Source organism: Gigantopelta aegis, chromosome 6 (genome assembly GCF_016097555.1).
Source record: "Gigantopelta aegis isolate Gae_Host chromosome 6, Gae_host_genome, whole genome shotgun sequence".
Lineage (NCBI taxonomy): Eukaryota > Metazoa > Mollusca > Gastropoda > Neomphalida > Peltospiridae > Gigantopelta > Gigantopelta aegis.
The window spans coordinates 78,484,897-78,502,766 of record NC_054704.1 but is presented as its reverse complement, the minus strand read 5'-3'; the positions used below and the strand labels follow the sequence as shown (position 1 = coordinate 78,502,766).

At 35.6% G+C, this 17,870-nt stretch overlaps 1 protein-coding gene across 3 annotated transcripts in view; it reads right to left on the bottom strand.

The window, feature by feature from the left end:
- Positions 1-85: 85 nt before the first annotated feature.
- Positions 86-17,870, bottom strand: part of LOC121373925 (cysteine-rich protein 2-binding protein-like) — a 23,902-nt gene continuing 6,117 nt past the window's right edge. For all 3 annotated transcript variants that reach the window (XM_041500751.1, XM_041500752.1, XM_041500754.1), the window contains exons 2-18: positions 15,755-15,887; positions 15,046-15,160; positions 13,590-13,721; positions 11,911-12,053; positions 11,314-11,453; positions 10,487-10,745; positions 9,932-10,087; positions 8,133-8,355; positions 6,981-7,101; positions 5,154-5,249; positions 4,819-4,899; positions 3,967-4,079; positions 3,086-3,172; positions 2,574-2,692; positions 1,720-1,768; positions 1,378-1,510; positions 86-482 (exon numbers count right to left, since the gene is read on the bottom strand). In XM_041500751.1, coding sequence (XP_041356685.1) covers positions 309-482; positions 1,378-1,510; positions 1,720-1,768; positions 2,574-2,692; positions 3,086-3,172; positions 3,967-4,079; positions 4,819-4,899; positions 5,154-5,249; positions 6,981-7,101; positions 8,133-8,355; positions 9,932-10,087; positions 10,487-10,745; positions 11,314-11,453; positions 11,911-12,053; positions 13,590-13,721; positions 15,046-15,160; positions 15,755-15,860 — 2,247 coding nt within the window. In that variant the 5' untranslated portion in view covers positions 15,861-15,887 and the 3' untranslated portion in view covers positions 86-308. The remainder of the gene's footprint in view (positions 483-1,377; positions 1,511-1,719; positions 1,769-2,573; positions 2,693-3,085; positions 3,173-3,966; positions 4,080-4,818; positions 4,900-5,153; positions 5,250-6,980; positions 7,102-8,132; positions 8,356-9,931; positions 10,088-10,486; positions 10,746-11,313; positions 11,454-11,910; positions 12,054-13,589; positions 13,722-15,045; positions 15,161-15,754; positions 15,888-17,870) is intronic.

Below are 17,870 nucleotides of genomic sequence, written 5' to 3'. Positions count from 1 at the left end.
CTTGACAGGTATATATTTTCAACTGCACCGACCAAGTAATATTGAAAGAAGATCTTTTTTGAAATAACGTTTACAACCCTTGTCATAACAAAACTGACATTTATTCCATATATTAAGTCACGGTTCCACTGAATTTGCACATGGCAAAGTGCCTGAAATCAATTGGAACACGATCAGTTGATGTCTGTCTGCAGAACATGTAAAATTTTCTGCTAAAGATTTTAAGGATATCTGAACACCTAGAAATAGCCTGATATTCCTTTAGTGTTTTCATGTTTTATAAATATCCTGATTTGTTCTAAAACTGTTTATCTTGTCAGCCGTAGAAAGAAAGCATGTTTGCATTCCGCTGAGTTGACTGGAAAGTATTTGTCGTAAAAATCCAAGATGAACTCCTCTGCCTTGAAGCCGAATTTCTGGTACAGGAGCATAGCCGGGTTGGTAGCAGACACGTGCAGTGTGACATCTTTACCAAGACACGTCTGCAAAATCAAAGGATGGTTCAAAGAATATTTCAGCTAAACGAGTTAAGAGGCCATTCACAGTTAACATTTTATGAGTTTACAAGCAGCCATCAGTTTGGTACCCTTTCTAAAACCAAAAAAGTCAAAAGATTTTTTTTTTAGCAATATTTTTTGTTTTAAAATCGTATGCTGGCATTAAATTCCTCATCACTTGCATCTGGTTTGTGCACATGAAAATGTTCATTATTGTGAGAAGCCCCTTGTAAAATGCATAAAAACTAAGATTTATTACCTTCCTAATTTAAAATATGTGCGGTTTAAAAAAAGAAGAAGAAATTTGAGATTCCGTGAGAAGTCTTACTTCAAGTACTTATTCTTTCCAAAGAAATTAGAATTATGATGCATTTAAATGATGTAAATATTCCATTTCACCAAATTATCTATTAAAGTTAAAAAATTTTTTGCAAAAACCCAAAAATATTGTAACAAAATATCACTTATTACTTGAAATTATTTCGCCAAATTAAAAACTTTAATTGATTTGCAATTGGCGAATTTGGCAAGTGCCAGGGCTAACCCTGTATTTATTGAACAGCTACCCATATCAGTATTTCGGTTGAAAAGGTTTTCTCATTCCAGCCAGGGCTCACAAGTGATGAACAAAAGTCATGGCATCCTGCCTGTGGGATGTTTCACTTAAAAGATCCCTTACTGCTAATCCAAAAGAGTAGTCTCTCTCATTATCTGTGTGTCCGATGCCATATAATTGTATTTAAAATGTGTTGAGTGTGTCATTGAATAAAACATTCCTTCTAATTGAAAAAAACCTAAAGAAAACAAATTCCATGCTGTATAATACTGATGATGATTTTTTAAGAAACATAAATTTGGAAAAAAGTGGTTTATCAGTCACCTGTATAAGATGGTAAAGCATAAACTTTGCTATTCCCGCTCGCCTCCACTCTGGGTGTGTGAAGATGAAAGAAATGTACGCCTCATTGTACTTTACATCAGGAACCATAAAGGCAAATCCTATCACAATTTTTCTGTGGGAAAAAGAAAGAAAATTCAAAATGCCCATGAAATGATTTTCCAATTTGTGTAATAAAACTAAACATATGATTACCTAGCAAATCCACAGGTAAAAAAATTACACCGATGTAACAATTACTATGTTCTTTACAAAAATAACTATTGATCATATATAATCTGACACATTTGTTCAAACAAAAGCTACTGAACCTTTAACACATACCTATATAAAACAACGCAGCTGAAATCTGGATAATGCAGGCACTCGGACACTGAAAAATTAAAACGATGATAGAAGTTCTATACCAAAAAGCAATGTCAAAGTATGAATCTTTCAAAACATTTTGAAAGTTGCATGAGTGCTTGGATGAATGAAGAATCAAACCCCTTAGTAGACCCATTCTCTGATTGTTTTTTCCCGCCCAAAACAGTGGTCCAGGACTAGTGCTTCAAAAGCTGCGGTATGTAGTGTACTGTCTGTGGAAAAGTGCATATAACAGATCCCTTGCTGCTAATGAAAAATATGTAGTGTGTTTCCTCTGAACATTACGTGTCCGAATTAACAATGTTTAACATCCAGCAGCCAATAATTAATTAATCAATGTGCTCTAGTTGTGTCATTAAATAAAACGAGTTTAACTTATTAAATATTTTTGTATACTTGAAAGTTCACCCTAAACTTTATCTTTCATGTGTTAATCCAGTGTTCAGATCTAAGACAGTGACAGTGACTTTGAACACCATTCAACCATTTTAAACCTATATACCAGCAACATTTGCATATATCAGCCACTATTTAGTAAAAAAAGAATATATTTATAGATGTGCACTGGTTTTCTTTCCGATTTTAAGTAGGACTAACGTGTTACTAACATTTTAATAAAACTGGACACTATCAATTTGCTAAAATAAAATTCTTTTCATAAATAATTATTTTATTTTATAAAAAAATATCAACAAAACTTTCTTATGTATGTATAAGCAATTAATTTTTTTAACAGAAGCTTCGTTGTTTATTGTTACATTTATCTAAACAGACCTATTAATAAGATTCCAGAGTATTAAAAGAATACTTACAGTCGATTCCTGGCCAGAAGAACTCCCGACAGAGGACATTAACAGAAGGAATGTGTTGAGGTCTCACATAGCAGTAATCAATCGGAGGTAGAGCTGGATTTTTCCAAGATGGATCTTTTCTGGAAATTTGGAATTCAATATCTAAAGTACTTAATGATAGTTTTTTGTTTGTTTGGGTTTTCTTTTTTTTTTTACACTGTAGTCAATTTAGGAACAAACATCCCAAACACTTCAGTAAATTAAGATATTTAAATGATTAAACAACATAAAAGATATTTTAATACATAATTCAAGTTACCTGGACAGAACATAAAATATGCTAAAAATTTTCTATTGTACATGTATATCAACAATAATATTTGGATATTCTTACACGCTCAATTAAATTGTCTTTTTTTTTCAAGGAATTTCTTTTCTTTGTTAAGCATTTCAGCTGCATTGTGAAAAATGTATTTATTATTGTTATTAAAAGAAGAACAATAAATAATAGCAGATACAAGATTAGCTCAAACCTGTGAGGATAAGCCTGGATTTCTTGAAGCAGCTTCATTTTCAGAGGCCGGCTTTCAAAATCACGACGGATAAATGGTTTCAGAACTCTACAAGAAGAAAAGTTTTATTAATTTTATATTTATGATATATAATCTTTTGAAACATTTTTAAATATAAAGCAACATAGTTCAAACCAAATGTATTCAAGTTATGATATTTAGCTCCATTTCTCACAAACAAATCCTAGATACATCAAAACTGGATTATAGTTTCCCCTATTGATGTTCATTTTGTGTATATCAAAAAACAAGAAAAAATACTTTATTTATAATTTATACAATGGATATTTTAAAAGAAATCATGAATTTTAAACAGCAAATTGAAGTAAAATAAAATGGGCGACATTTGATTCTGTGGAATTCTTGTTTTTATATTATCAGTGAATCGGTGCAGAACTATAGTGCCACCTAGGCAAGAAGCATCATAATACAGGTCATTTATATTGCAACATATTGGTGATTTGGCATATGACTGCTTAAACCCTGGGGGCGGGACGTAGCAATGCGTGGTCGGTATGGGATCGATCCCCGCCAGTGGGCCGATTAGAATATTTCTTGTTCCAGCCAGTACACCACGACTGGTTATCAAAAGCTTTGGTATGTACTACCCTGTCTGTGGGATAGTGCATATAAAAGATCCCTTGCTGCTAGTTGAAAAGAGTAGCCCATGAAGTGGCAACAGTGGGTTTCATCTCTCAATATCTGTGTGGTCCTTAACCATATGTCTGACACCATATAACCGTAAATAAAATGTGTTGAGTGCGTCGTTAAATAAAACTTTTTTTTTTTTGCTTAAACCCTGAGAACAGGAAATGTAAACTTGCACAATGCCTTGACAGTACCTTGTTGTGTACGGACTACATATACTCTGTAACTGATCATCCTCTGTGCCCACCAATCGGTTCAGGAAGGATACTCTCCGATCAGACATCACTTGTACTGTCCGAAATCCAGTCTAAACAATTAAAAACAATACTGAGTACATGTACAGCATATAGTTCCTAAATTTTTTTTTTTTAAAAAGGTTCAAAGTTCAAAGTTAGAAATGCTTGCTACAGAGTGCACAGCTATCAACTTGCCAAGAACTTTATAGTGCATAGAAAAAACAAATCCACATAAAAACAAAGAATGAATGAATGAGTTTTGTTTAACAACATCATTAGAGCACATTGGAGAAACCTTGGACCATTTTAAAAATACATATATATTTATTAACTATTGGATATTTCTTGTCTGATATTTGGTAATTCTGACATAGTCTTAGAGGAAATCATCCTATTTCTTTTCCATTAGCAGCAAGAGATCTTTTATTTGCACTTTTTCTACAGACAGGACAACACATACCACAGCCTTTGAAATACCAGTTCTGTGACATTGGTTGGAATGGGAAAAAAACCCAATAAGCCTGCCGAGGTTGCTTAATCTTACACCCCAAGCACTTCAGGTGAGCTCTCTGACTGAGCTGAATGAATTAATGTTTAATGACACCCAGGCATGAAAAATACATCAGCTATTGGGTGTCAAAGGTAAGTAAGTACATAATACTCATCTCAGAAAGGCATATATTAATTTTAAAATATTTAATAAATGGTTTTTGTGCATATGTAAGAATGATTACTTGAACACAGAAATGCTACAACTGAAGTACAATCTGATAATAAAAAGTATATTCTGTATTAGTGCAACAAAATTACCTGGAACCGATCAAGAATCCTCATGTTTGACGCTTGGTATGTGGAAACAGGACATCCAAAAGAATTTAGATATTTCATTTCCTATAAAGACAGAGATAAACAAAATATACAGTGTGGATTGTATGGTTTTACATGAAACAATATATTTTATAAACAGATTGTTAACTAAAGTACTGGAATGAGGAGAGGCAGGCAACTGCCCCCCCCCCCCCCCCCCCCACACACACACACATTTAAAAGGTAAATTAATATACAGCTAGCCCCTCCAGTTACATAGAATATGAGAAGAACTGTTTTTTGTAAATAAATAATATTGATTAAAAGACAAAACTCACGTCTGCTCTGTCCTGATTAGTACTCCAGTGAGGTTGAGTCAGTCGCTTCACTTCTGCATCCAGATCAAACACTGGCAATCCACGTTCTCGTTTAATCTGTTCACAAATACGGCTTAAATAAATGGCATGTTTAATGAGACCTCAACATGAAAAATATATTGACTATTAGGTGTCAAACAAGCTTTGATTTCATATTATGTTTATGTCCAGAGTGAAATAAATTTCAATTATTACGACTTTTACCGAGTGTCAATCAAAGTAATTTCATGAGGGACAAAAATATGATATGAAATGGTAGCAAGTTTAATATCCTATTTATTACTCATAATCGATTTTAATTGTATATGATTTATGTATTTTTATTTTATTAATAAAACAATTATGGCACTAAGATGAGACCAGTATGATGTTTTATGGAGCAAAAAAACACAAATATTGATCGAGGAAGGAGGCCGAGGTCGATATTTACTTTTTGTGCTTCATAAAACATCATACTGGTCTCATCTTAGTGCCATAATTGTTTTATTAATAAGAAAAAAATACATAAATCATATACAATTACAAGCAGTCTGCAATCTAGTAAGCACAGGTATTTTGCACTATGATAAGTTAAAAAAAAGAAAGTCTGTTTTGTTTATCTACACCACTAGAGCACATTGATTAATTAATCATCGGCTATTGGATGTCAAACATTTTGTAATTTTGACAAATAGTTTTAGAGAGGAAACCTGCTACATTTGTGTCCATTAGTAGCAAGGATCTTTTATATGCACCATCCCACAGACAGGATAGTACATACTACAGCCATTGATATACCAGTCGTGGTGCACTGGCTGGAACGAGAAATAATCCAATGGGCCCACCGACGTGGATCGATGCTAGATCGACCGTGTATCAAGTGAGCACTTTACCACTGGGCTACGTCCTGCCCCTTATCTATAAGATACTACAATTTTCAAGTTCTGTTGATCAAAACCTAGAGCACATTGATTAATTAATCATCGGCTATTGGATGTCAAACATTTTGTAATTTTGACATATAGTTTTAGAGAGGAAACCTGCTACATTTGTGTCCATTAGTAGCAAGGGATCTTTTATATGCACCATCCCACAGACAGGATAGTACATACCACAGCCATTGATATACCACTTGTGGTGCACTGGCTGGAATGAGAAATACTCCAGTGAACTATCTAACGGGGATCAATCGTAGATCGACCGTGCATCAAGTGAGCGCTGTACCACTGGGCTACTTCCCGCCCTTATCTATAAGATGCTACAATTTTCGAGTTCTGTTGATCAAACTGATAAGAGCTCACTGGTCATTGCTGAGGAGATCAATCAATCCTACAATCCATCGCATTTCTGGTGAGTACTCGATGTTTTCGATTTGTTTTGTTTAACGACGCCACCTGAGGACATTGATATATTAATCATCGGCTACTGGATGTCAAACGTTTGGTAATTCTGACTTGTAGTCAATAGAGGAAACCTGCTACATTTTCTTAATGAAGCAAGGGATCTTTTACATGCATTTTCACACAGACAGGAAAGCACATACCACGGCCTTTGACCAGTTGTGGTGCACTGGTTGGAACGGAAAACCCCCCCAATCAGTTGAACAAATCCACTGAGGTGGTTTGATCCTGCGACGCAAGCACCTCAGGTGAGTGCTCAACTGACTGAGCTAAATCCCACCCGCCTCGATCAATAACTGACAAGTAATCTTTAAAAATCATATCAGGTAAATATAAACTTTCTTCTTTTTTTTTTCAACTAAAAATAAATCAACCTCATTTTTTATTCAACCTAGATATTTTAACATACCTGTCTAACAGCCAGTTTCCGCTGAAGTCTTTTCACTTCTGGATCGAGCAGAGTTTTCCTGTCGGCAGCATTCAACTTCTTAAGCAGCTGATGTTCCTCATACAGACTCATGGGAACATACCTGTCACACGGAGGAGAAGAAAGGAATATTTGTTTTAACAACACCATGGCTATTTGGTGTCTAGCATATAATTTCTACTGCCGTCACATCAGGAGCATGTGCAGAGAGGTTTTTCCGGGGAAGCATTATCCTGCCGCTTCATCCCCCTCCCCCCAACCCCTAAACTTTACTTGCATAATTAGTCCTCAGTTATCACTCTCCACTCATTTACATCCCACAGATTTGTCAAACAAAAACAGCAATACATCAAACATAAGTAGTTTGATTTAAATGTCCTACCAACAAATACTAATAAGGAAGGAAATGTTTTATTTAATGACTCACTCAATACATTCTATTTACGGTTATATGGCGTCGGACATATGGTTAAGGACCACATTTATTGAGAGGGGAAACCCGCTGTCGCCAAATCATAGGCTACTCTTTTTGATTAGCAGCAAGGGATCTTTTATATGCACCATCCTACAGACAGGATAGTACATACCATGGCCTTTGTTACACCAGTTGTGGATCACTGGCTGGAACGACAAATACCAATAAATATGATCCTCTTAATGGCAAAGCTAAGTTTGCTTTGTTTAACAGCATCACTATAGCACAATGATTTGCTACCAGATATCAAACATTGGATAATTCTGACATATTCTACAGATGAAACCTGCTAAAAAAAAAATCCATTTATAGAAATAGATATGCACTTTTTCAGACATGACAGCACACACCACAGTCCTTCCAGCTAATATTGTTTTTCAGTACAGTGAAACCTCTCAAAACCGGACCCTCTGTAAACCAGAATTCCCCCAAAACTGGATGTTTTTTATGGTCCCTTTTTTAATATCTGTATATAAGAGAACCTCTCTAAACCGGATACCTCTTAAAACCACCTCTCTAAACCGGATACCTCTTAAAACCAGAGTTTTTACTTGGTCCGGAGGGTGTCCGGTTTAGAGGAGATTCACTGTACATATTCAATACATTTGTCAGATTTGTCAAGAAGGGTGAGAAGAGTATTTAATTTTCTGAAATCTCACTTGACAGATGGTGGCTTAGCAGTTGCATCTTCCTGAGTCGTGGAACTTGTGTCAGGTTTCTTATTTTTCTGTTCGTCCTCCGCAGCCGGCGGCTCGAACTGTCCATCCTCACTCTCAGCCTCACTCTGATCGTCGTTACTGTCTGCTAATTTCTCCTTTACAGACACACTGTTTGTCGTCTCCACAGTCTTTTCAACAGATTCACTGACAGTCTGCTCTGTCCCTATATATAAAGTTAAACAATTCTTGTCACAACACTAACATGAACACTTGTTGTATTTTGTTCTCTTTGTAATGTGAACTATAGTCTGTCCCAATCTCCTATAAATGTGTTTTTTGAAAATAATTTCAGTTTTGTTTGATGTAAAAATAAAAATAAAAGTGTTTTGGAAATAACAAAATAATACTATTTTTGTGTGCAATTTAGAAAACAATCGGTTCAGAAATAAATAACTTGTAGTAAATTTCATAGTATGAAAAAAGGCGTTCCCTATAGGAAAGACTATAAACCTTCAGATAATCAAGGAAACGAACATTTATTTAATGACATCTCAGCAGATGTTGAACTACAGCAATGTGGTGTGTAACAGATGGTTATTTTGACATTTAGTTTTAAAAAGAGAAGAAAGGAATATTTGTTTAATGACACCCCAGCAGATTTTAAACTACGGCTATTTTGTGTCTAACATATGGTTATTTTAACACTTGGTCAAACAAGAGAAGAAATGAAAGGATTTTTTTTAATGACACCTCAGTACATTTTGAAAGAAAGAAAGAAATGTTTTATTTAACGACACACTCAACACATTATATATATATATGGTTATATGGCGTCAGACATATGGTTAAGGACCACACAGATATTGAGAGAGGAAACCCACTGTCTCCACTTCATAGGCTATTCTTTTTGATTAGCAGCGAGGGATCTTTTATACGCACCATCCCACAGACAGGGTAGTACATACCACGGCCTTTGATATACCAGTTGTGGTGTACTGGCTGAAACGAGAAATAGCCCAATGAGCTCACCGGCGGGAATCGATCCCACACCAACCGCGCATCAAGCGAGCGCTTTACCACTGGGCTACGTCTTGTCCCAGAGTACGTTATGAACTACAGCTATTTGATGTCTAACATATGATTAATTTCAACACTTAGTGAAGAGACAGAGAGGAAACCTGCTGCTACCACAGTGGTGTTGTCAAACCAAACAAACCATAACTCTAATAATTGAACTTCTAGCATCATACAGCATCACATCCAGTTTGTTGTCACCACTTTAAAATTTAAAAATCATGCTGTTCAGTCATTAGGCCTGTTCCAGAATAAACCACATGGTGGAGGTGGGAAGCAATTTGTTTTTGTTATACCCATCACTCACAAAATACATTTTTATTTAAACCATGTTTGCATATGCATAACATCAAGTATAAAATTTAAAAAAATAATAATTTGTGTTTAACAACACCAATGGAGCACATTGATTAATTAATCACTGGCTACTGGATGCCATCAGAGGAAACCCGCTACATTTCTCCTAATACAGCAAGGGCCCTTTTATATGCACTATCCCACAGACAAAAAAGCACATACCACGGCCTTTGTCCAGTTGTGGTGCACTGGTTGGAATGAGAGAAAAAAATTCAGTCAGCTGAATGGATCCACTGAGGTGGTTCGATCCTGCAACTCAAGCACTTCAAGTGAGCACTCAACCGACTGAGCTAAATCCTGCCCCACATAATATTATAATGACGGTGCCTGCAACTTCCTCTGCGATAAATTCTGAATTGAAATATTACCATCCAGCGTTGACAACATATCTTCGATGGAGAACGATGAAGACGGAAGGGATGGCAATGCTGTCTGAGGATCCAACATGGATCCTGGGTCTATCTCCATCTCACTCTCCGAGTCCAAAGCCTCGTCTCCCATCTGTAACATCTCTGGAATCGTAGCTACAAACATTAAAACACAACCATTTAAGTTAAGATATAGATTGTTGTCTTTCTAATTTATAATCGAAATTATGGTCATAAATCTTAACCAATAGGTATTCTTCTTTTTCTTTTCTTTTTTTAATACGCTCTTTTTTTTCTTCTTTTATGTTTTATATAAAAAAAAACCCACTTTTTTCTTTCTTGTTTATATGTTCCTTTATGCCTGATGTCCCATACACTTATATTTCATTTAATGTATACAATTATGTACTGTCTGTTTACAAAAGAGAATAACTCCTGACATGCCCTTCCCCATCAAACATCAGCAACTCCAAATTAAGGCACACTAAACTAACCCTTTTCTCTTTAAATATTTCTAAAGACTGAGAAATTCAGACACACTGTGACCTAACTTACCACTAGACAATGACAAACGATGGTCAATTTCCTTGTCACTTTGTACTGACGTAGACAACACATTTGAAGTGGACAAGTTGAAGCTGTCCTCCTCACTCTGTGGTTCCTGTTTGATTTCAGCACACTCGGCGGTTTCTGAAACACTGGTGGACGGTCTCGACACAGATTCTGCTGGTTCTATAATTGTGTCATCTGGCTTTAAGCTGGCTGATTCTAACTTACTGGCTTTGGACTTAGCTTTCCTTATTTCTTTGGCTTCCTAAGTAAACAATTTTCTAGTGACAATATTTTAACTGTTACAATATTTAAATAATAGTAGTCAAATGAAAACTGTCATCCCCCATCCCACCCTCTTTCCCCACTAAAAGTAATGCATTTGCAATAATTTATTATAAATGCTTAATTTTAAACAACATTAAGTTAAAAACTGCTCCAAAATAACAAATTAAAAACAAATCTATGAAAATAATATCTTTTTTTACATATAAACTTTATTTTAGGTATTTATAAACATGTTAAGTGAATTTTAAGTGAAAATATGTAATTAAATGTTATAAACAAGCAGTTTTTGTTAAAAATTAATCCAGTGGCCTAAAATTAAGCTCTGTAATGCATACCAGCAGCGTTGACCTCTTAGCTTTGAGTTCTATAGCAGCTTGTATTAAAACTATGCACTGTAATTCATACCAGCAGTGTTGATCTCTTAGCTTTGAGTTCTATAGCAGCTTGTATTAAAACTATGCACTGTAATTCATACCAGAAGCGTTGACCTCTTAGCTTTGAGTTCTATAGCAGCTTGTATTAAAACTATGCACTGTAATTCATACCAGCAGTGTTGATCTCTTAGCTTTGAGTTCTATAGCAGCTTGTATTGATGTTTTCCCTCTACGAGAGCGCAGACCTTCCACTTTTATTGCACTTGTGTCCAGTGGAAATGCAGCCTTCTTACGCACTCCCCGTGGCACATCTACAAATATAGACCCAGATAATAGATATGAAATCAAAATTATCAAATAGATCTTCCAGTTAGCTTACGAAAATATCCCATAGACCCAAGTCAAATAAATGCAAAAATCCAAAATTTTATTTTTTAAAAATCTTCAAGGCAGTTAGGAAAAGATGTTTTACTAAGTCAAGAACTGCAAAGTGACATCATCAGATTTTAGGCTTGTAGGTTCATGATTTATTCCAATAAGTTTTTAAAACATACAATGAGATAGACGTATGCAACTATAAATCAAGTTTTATTAATCTAAGACCTACAGTCTGGGAAAACCGGAGCTAGATACAAAATATATAATGTTGAGTTGAATGCAAAAGCTAACGTAATTGTCTTTCGAAAGTAACATCTATATCTTGCCTTTCGACTTTACTAAATATTCATAAACTGAAGCGATACATGTAAAACATATGGAGAAACTGACCTGGTTTGAGCACTGGAGCTTTCATCTCGACGAGACGCCACCAGCCTGTTTCTTTGAGCTTCTTGGCCCCCGACTCAAAGTAACTAGGACAGCCAGACGACAATGTACCAGCAACAGTGCCATACCAAAGTGAGGTCTTCTTTCTGGTTAATACAAGAAAAAGTGTTGCAATATTTATGTTCATAGGTCATATTTATCTGCCTCTTTAGCCTAGACTCTCTTTGGCTTAATCCTATGGGACATTCCCAATTCTATAGCACCATACCACCATCCGCTTGTTAACGGCCCCGGTTGGACTGCTGGTACTCCCACACCCCTGTCCTGTCCTGAACGGAGGAGCCAGGCGAGGCCTGCACCTGTGCCCAGGACAGGCGTGCACTACAACAGCTTGCTCTGAATGTGCACGTTAAACACTCTGACTTGACCTGACCTAGCCTTTTTATGTCTGGCTTTCTTCGTTCTATTCAGATTATCTCATCCAATGGATTAAAGGGACTGTCCTGAGTCTACAGCCATTGTCACATGTTTTCAACTAACAGACTTTTTGTAGTAGCCCAAACTGGATTTTACCTTCAAGTAATTTTGTATGCATGAACAAAATTTATAATACGAAGTAAAATGAAAATTGACCGCAAATACACTGGATATACAGACACTGGTATTCTAACAAGAAAATGTATTTGATATGTAATTTTAGCTGCTCAAAAGGCTTTGTTAGTCAGAAACATCTTACAATGGCTGTAAACTCAGGATAGTCCCTTTAACAGTGTTAACAGTATGAAAAAGGAAAAAAAAAAAGGAAGAAAAGTTTTTATTTAATGACGTACTCAACACATTTTTCTATTTATGGTGTTGGATAAATGGTTAAGGACCATACAGATAGTGATAGAGAAAACATGCTGCCGCCACTCCATAAGTTAATCTTTTTGGTTAGTAGCAAGGGATAGTACAGGCCACATCCTTTGTTAAACAAGTTGTGGAGCACTAGAATGAGAAATAACTCAATGGATCCATCAATGGGGACCATTAGGCAAGTGCTTTACCATGTGCAATATAAAAAAGTGAAATGCCATGTTAATTTTGGTGTGCAACTCTACTGTACCTATTAAGAATGCAAATGCATTGGAATGTCAGGGAGGTGGTGAGTATGATGCTGCTGCTCAGTGATAGACGGCCCACTTGAAGTGTCATGGATTGTAGGTCTAGCAGGGCTAGCTCTGGGGGATCAGAAAATTTCGCCAAATCAACATGTTAAAGTTTAAAATTGGCAAAAAAACAGTTATTTTCTAATAAAATAACATTTATTATATGAAATTTATTTGCCAAATTCAAATAAAATGTGCCAATTGTTTTTAAAATTCGTAAATGGCGCATTTGGCGAGTGCCAGAGCTAGCCCTAGCCTAGGATGAATTGCCCTTGATGGACTCACATTTTCCCCATCCCCATGAGTACCCCACGATTGGTTGTGGTACACAGTATCCTGTCTATGGGAAAGTGTATGGGGGTTTTGGGGGAGTAAGAAAGCCCATGTCAACCAATTGTAGAAATAACTATATATGTGACACACTTAAATAGCCATTGTTTCAAAAAGTACTGATCTGTCATTAAAAATATTCCTTTCCAATTGAATTTAAAACATCAGTACTAACTACATATGTGTGCAATTTTGTGAACAAACCTGTGTGAGGCAAACAACAGAGACCAGTGTTTGTCTATGAAGGCACAGATGTGTTCCTTCCATCGGAAATATCCAAACTTGCCCGAACTACTCAGCTGGAGATTATACAGTGCCAACATCACCACCTGCATCCTGCAAATAACAAAACAACAGTAGTTACTGTCTGACCAGGTTCATATTTCACAACTATTGCAGTAAATTTTAAATGACTTCTTAAAATCTTATGGTGTTAAACACAGTCTAAATAATTCAATTCAACTCTTTCATTCAAGTGTTTCTATAACTGTATGTTAGAACCCATATAATAATATATGATGAAATGTGCTATAATGTCACTTGTAGCATGTCAAACAAGCATTCCTAATAGTCCTGAAGTTAGATTTTGTTCAATATCGTCTCACAATTTGCTACGCAAGTTTCACAGATAACTACACAATTTTAAAACATTAAACAGTAGTTGCTGATCAGTTTTCAGTTGACTAGATTTTGAAAACAAAATGTTTCCTGGAAACCTTATGAGAAACCTGGCTTTGTTTTGACTAGGGGTGTCTAATTTTTTCTTGTCGTGTAAGTTAAATGTTGTTAACTCAAAAATTATCAAAGTAAATGTCTGTGGCATCAGATTTAAGAAACTTTGTGTATTTAACAGACAGGACTTGGTAAATGTTTGATCATGAGAAATGTAAAAATTTACAAAGTGTTACATAGAGTGCTCTCAAGCCCTCTACACTTACAGGAAACTCTAGCTACTACCTATAGTGATAACAGTTTAGACTGCAGAGCTTCTAGAATTTGTATAAAATTCACTAACCATGAGATCAATGATTTAAAAAATTTACTAGCCACAATTAAAAATTCACTAGCCCTACTTAAAGTTTAATACAATTTTACTAAATAATAGTAATAATCAGATGTCACCTAAATAGGGAGATAGAGCTTAAAAACACTAACATTGGGGGCTTGGGGTGGGGGCAGCATATTAATATTTACAAAATAGACTTAACTTAGGGCTTCTAGAATTTTTTTTAAATTCATTAGCCATGGGATCAGAGATTTAAATTTTTTACTAGCCACGATTAAACATTCACTAGCCCTACTTTACTTTAATTAATACAATTTTACTAAATAACAGCAATAATAATTTTCCTAATGAGGGAGATAGAGCAGGATATTCATATTTACAAAATAGACTTAACTGCAACATTTGATCAAAAATAATTCACTAGCTGTCGGGCATGGCAATAGTAGTTATTTACTAGCCCAGCACTGAATCTCACTAGCCATCGGAGTGGAGCTACCATAATCTACAAGCCCTGTTAACTGCAACATTTGACCTCTTTTTTTTTACTAGCCGTCGGGCATGGCAACAAAAACTATTTACTAGCCCAACATTGAATATCACTACCCACAGGAGTGGGGCTACCATAATCTAGAATACCTATACTTTATTACTTACCACTGTAGTTTTATCCTCTCAAAATGCTCCTGTTCATCTTCACCACACTGAGTGCATGTGAATTTAAAAAATATGTCACCTTCTAGTGGTGACGGCTTTCCACTCAATAAACAGCCTACAAAACAAAGTAGCTCTGTCAAGAAATGTAAGGTGATGAATCAGGGTTCAAAGATGTGAGAAGTAAGCCCCCACCCCACTCTGATGATTATGCATTAGATCCCCTGAGCAATCAAAGTTAAATTACCTTTTTGCTTGTGGTAAATTCAACAGCATGCAAAGAGCTGAGATATAACCCACCCTCCAGGGTGCCTATGCTGCTCTATTTTAATGGCCACCAGGATTTCTAAACAAAATAGCTACATACTACATAAAATGCAAACTTGGAATGAAGAAAGAAATGTTTAACGACACACTCAATTCATTTTATTTACAGTTATATGGCGTCAGATATATGGTTAAGGACTACATAGATATAGAGAGGAAACCCGCTGTCACCATTTCCTGGGCTACTCTTTTCGATTAGCAGCAAGGGATCTTTTATATGCACCATCCCACAGACAGGATAGCACATACCATGGCCTTTGTTACACAAGTTGTGGAGCACTGGTTGGAATGAAAAATAGCCCAATAGGGCTACCGATGGGGATCGATCCTAAGAAACTTGGAATGTTACTTAGTTTGATAAGGACACTCTGTGAGTGTGACTAACCAGGGTGAAAATGTTTTTTGCAGCCACTGCAGACAAACGTGCTTGGAACCTGGGCCGGCTCAACCCAGCCACAGTAGCATTCTTCCAACTGTCCAGAGGTCTTCATGTTTCAATACTGCTCTGCAAGATTATCCTGAAAACAACAGTTATTTGTTATTCACGTCTAACAGTTATACATACACATCAGGGCTTTAGATCGCTCTGATTTGGGCACAACAGGGACTTTGGTCTTTTCAGAGTGCAGGAAGGTTGTTTTAGTTCAGTACTGTTATTAACAGCTGCTGGAAAGTTGTCAATCTTCAAAAATGTATTTAAAGTTATATTAATGTAATTAAACATAACATTTCAGTGGCTTCAACATGAAATATTTTGAGGTAAGTACATAACAATGATGTTTGTATTGAATATGGGTGTGATTATTTTGTGCATATGTATTTTGGACACAACGTTTATCGCCGTGACTTTGATGCAATCTAAAGCACAGCAGTTTGAATCCTCTCAGTGGAGGCTGATTTATCTGTTATACACACATACGTACATACACTAAAACAAATATTTATCAAAATCAGTGGGAAGGAGGTGAGGGTCAAGAGTAATGTAGTCATATAACTTTTTTCCATTTTTTAAACTGTGTTTTTTTATAGGTTTTGTATTCATAAAATAAATGCAGCTTGTCATAAGAAATATTTCAATTGCAGATGATTTTTAAAAAAACTATTGTCAAAGAAAAAGAAGAAAAAAAGAACAAGAAGAAAAAAAAGAAATGAATGAAATTACTATGGTTTAACACCACTTCAACTAGTAGCTTAGCCAAAGAAATAATTTCACTGAATATTAAGCATGTATTTCTAAAAACAATGTGAATTCAGGCATGCATGTACATGTATGTAGAAGGGGAAGGTTTTGGGGATCGAAACTACCCCTGCTCAAAACAGACTTTTTAGTTTTTTAAATATATTTTCCACATAAGCATGACCCCAAAAACCCTAGAACAAGAGTCTGTGACATTGACATACCCTTAAAAGTAAGACTAAAACACAACTCCATAACCATTATTTTTCAGACGCATGTACGTTTTTTTAAATATGAAAAAATTGCATTTTGTGGTATTAGAAACACCAGGATGACCAGAAGCACTTTGGGTGTAAGTAAATTGATAATCTAAACAATAAAATAAAAGTAATGTTTGATTTCAGTGATCATAAACGGCTCTAATAGTGAAAAATATGTCTTAGTTTTTAAAAACTAGGGTCTGTCTCTTTAATGAATTACTGGCAGGATACACAATTTATATATTAACAGTGTGTAGGCAGATAACTCCGTATTTGAAAAGAAAAATATTTCTTCGGTTTTTTACCACGTTCAGAACACCTCTTCTACAGTCCGTCTCACAAGGAACATATTTGTTTTCATACTATATAAATTACTGTACAAGTTATTTATTTTAGAGCAGATTGTTTTAAGTCGACAGAAACAGAATAACAAAAGACATGCTTGTCACATGTTTACTTAAGACTTCTGACTTCCACCCCAGAAGTGTGCACTAACAGAACGAAACCACAAATGACTATATTAACTAATTAAGATATCATAACATCCCTTTTTCTTGCAAATAAACTAGAACACCCCAGTGTTATTAAAGTCATTATTAAAAATCCAAAACACACAGTTCTTGTTTTACTGAAATAGAAAGTTAGTTATATAGCAACTAAAGAATTTCTACCACTTGTTTGGTTAATTAATGTCACAATTATCCGTGCTGTGATTATTAATAAGTAATTCATTTCACAAAATCAGGTCTTTGGACAGGTTTGATCACGCGACCATAACGCGACTTTTGAGGGGTCTGAGAGTTGTGAATTAGCGGAACCCTTGGCTTGGCTTTAAGGGCTCCCAGCTTTTGCCATTTTTGTAGAATCTGGATCATTTCTGAATCTAGCTGTTTGGTTTCCTTTTCATCAACTGTGCTTTGTTTTGGACTTGTCATTTCTGGCATCACCGTCTTTTTGATATGGATCCTGTTTCTTCTGTATACATTATTTCCAGACTGTATTTCGTAAGACCGCTTGACTACAGTACCTTTTCCCCATTCCTTATCAGATCCAAGTTCAAAAGG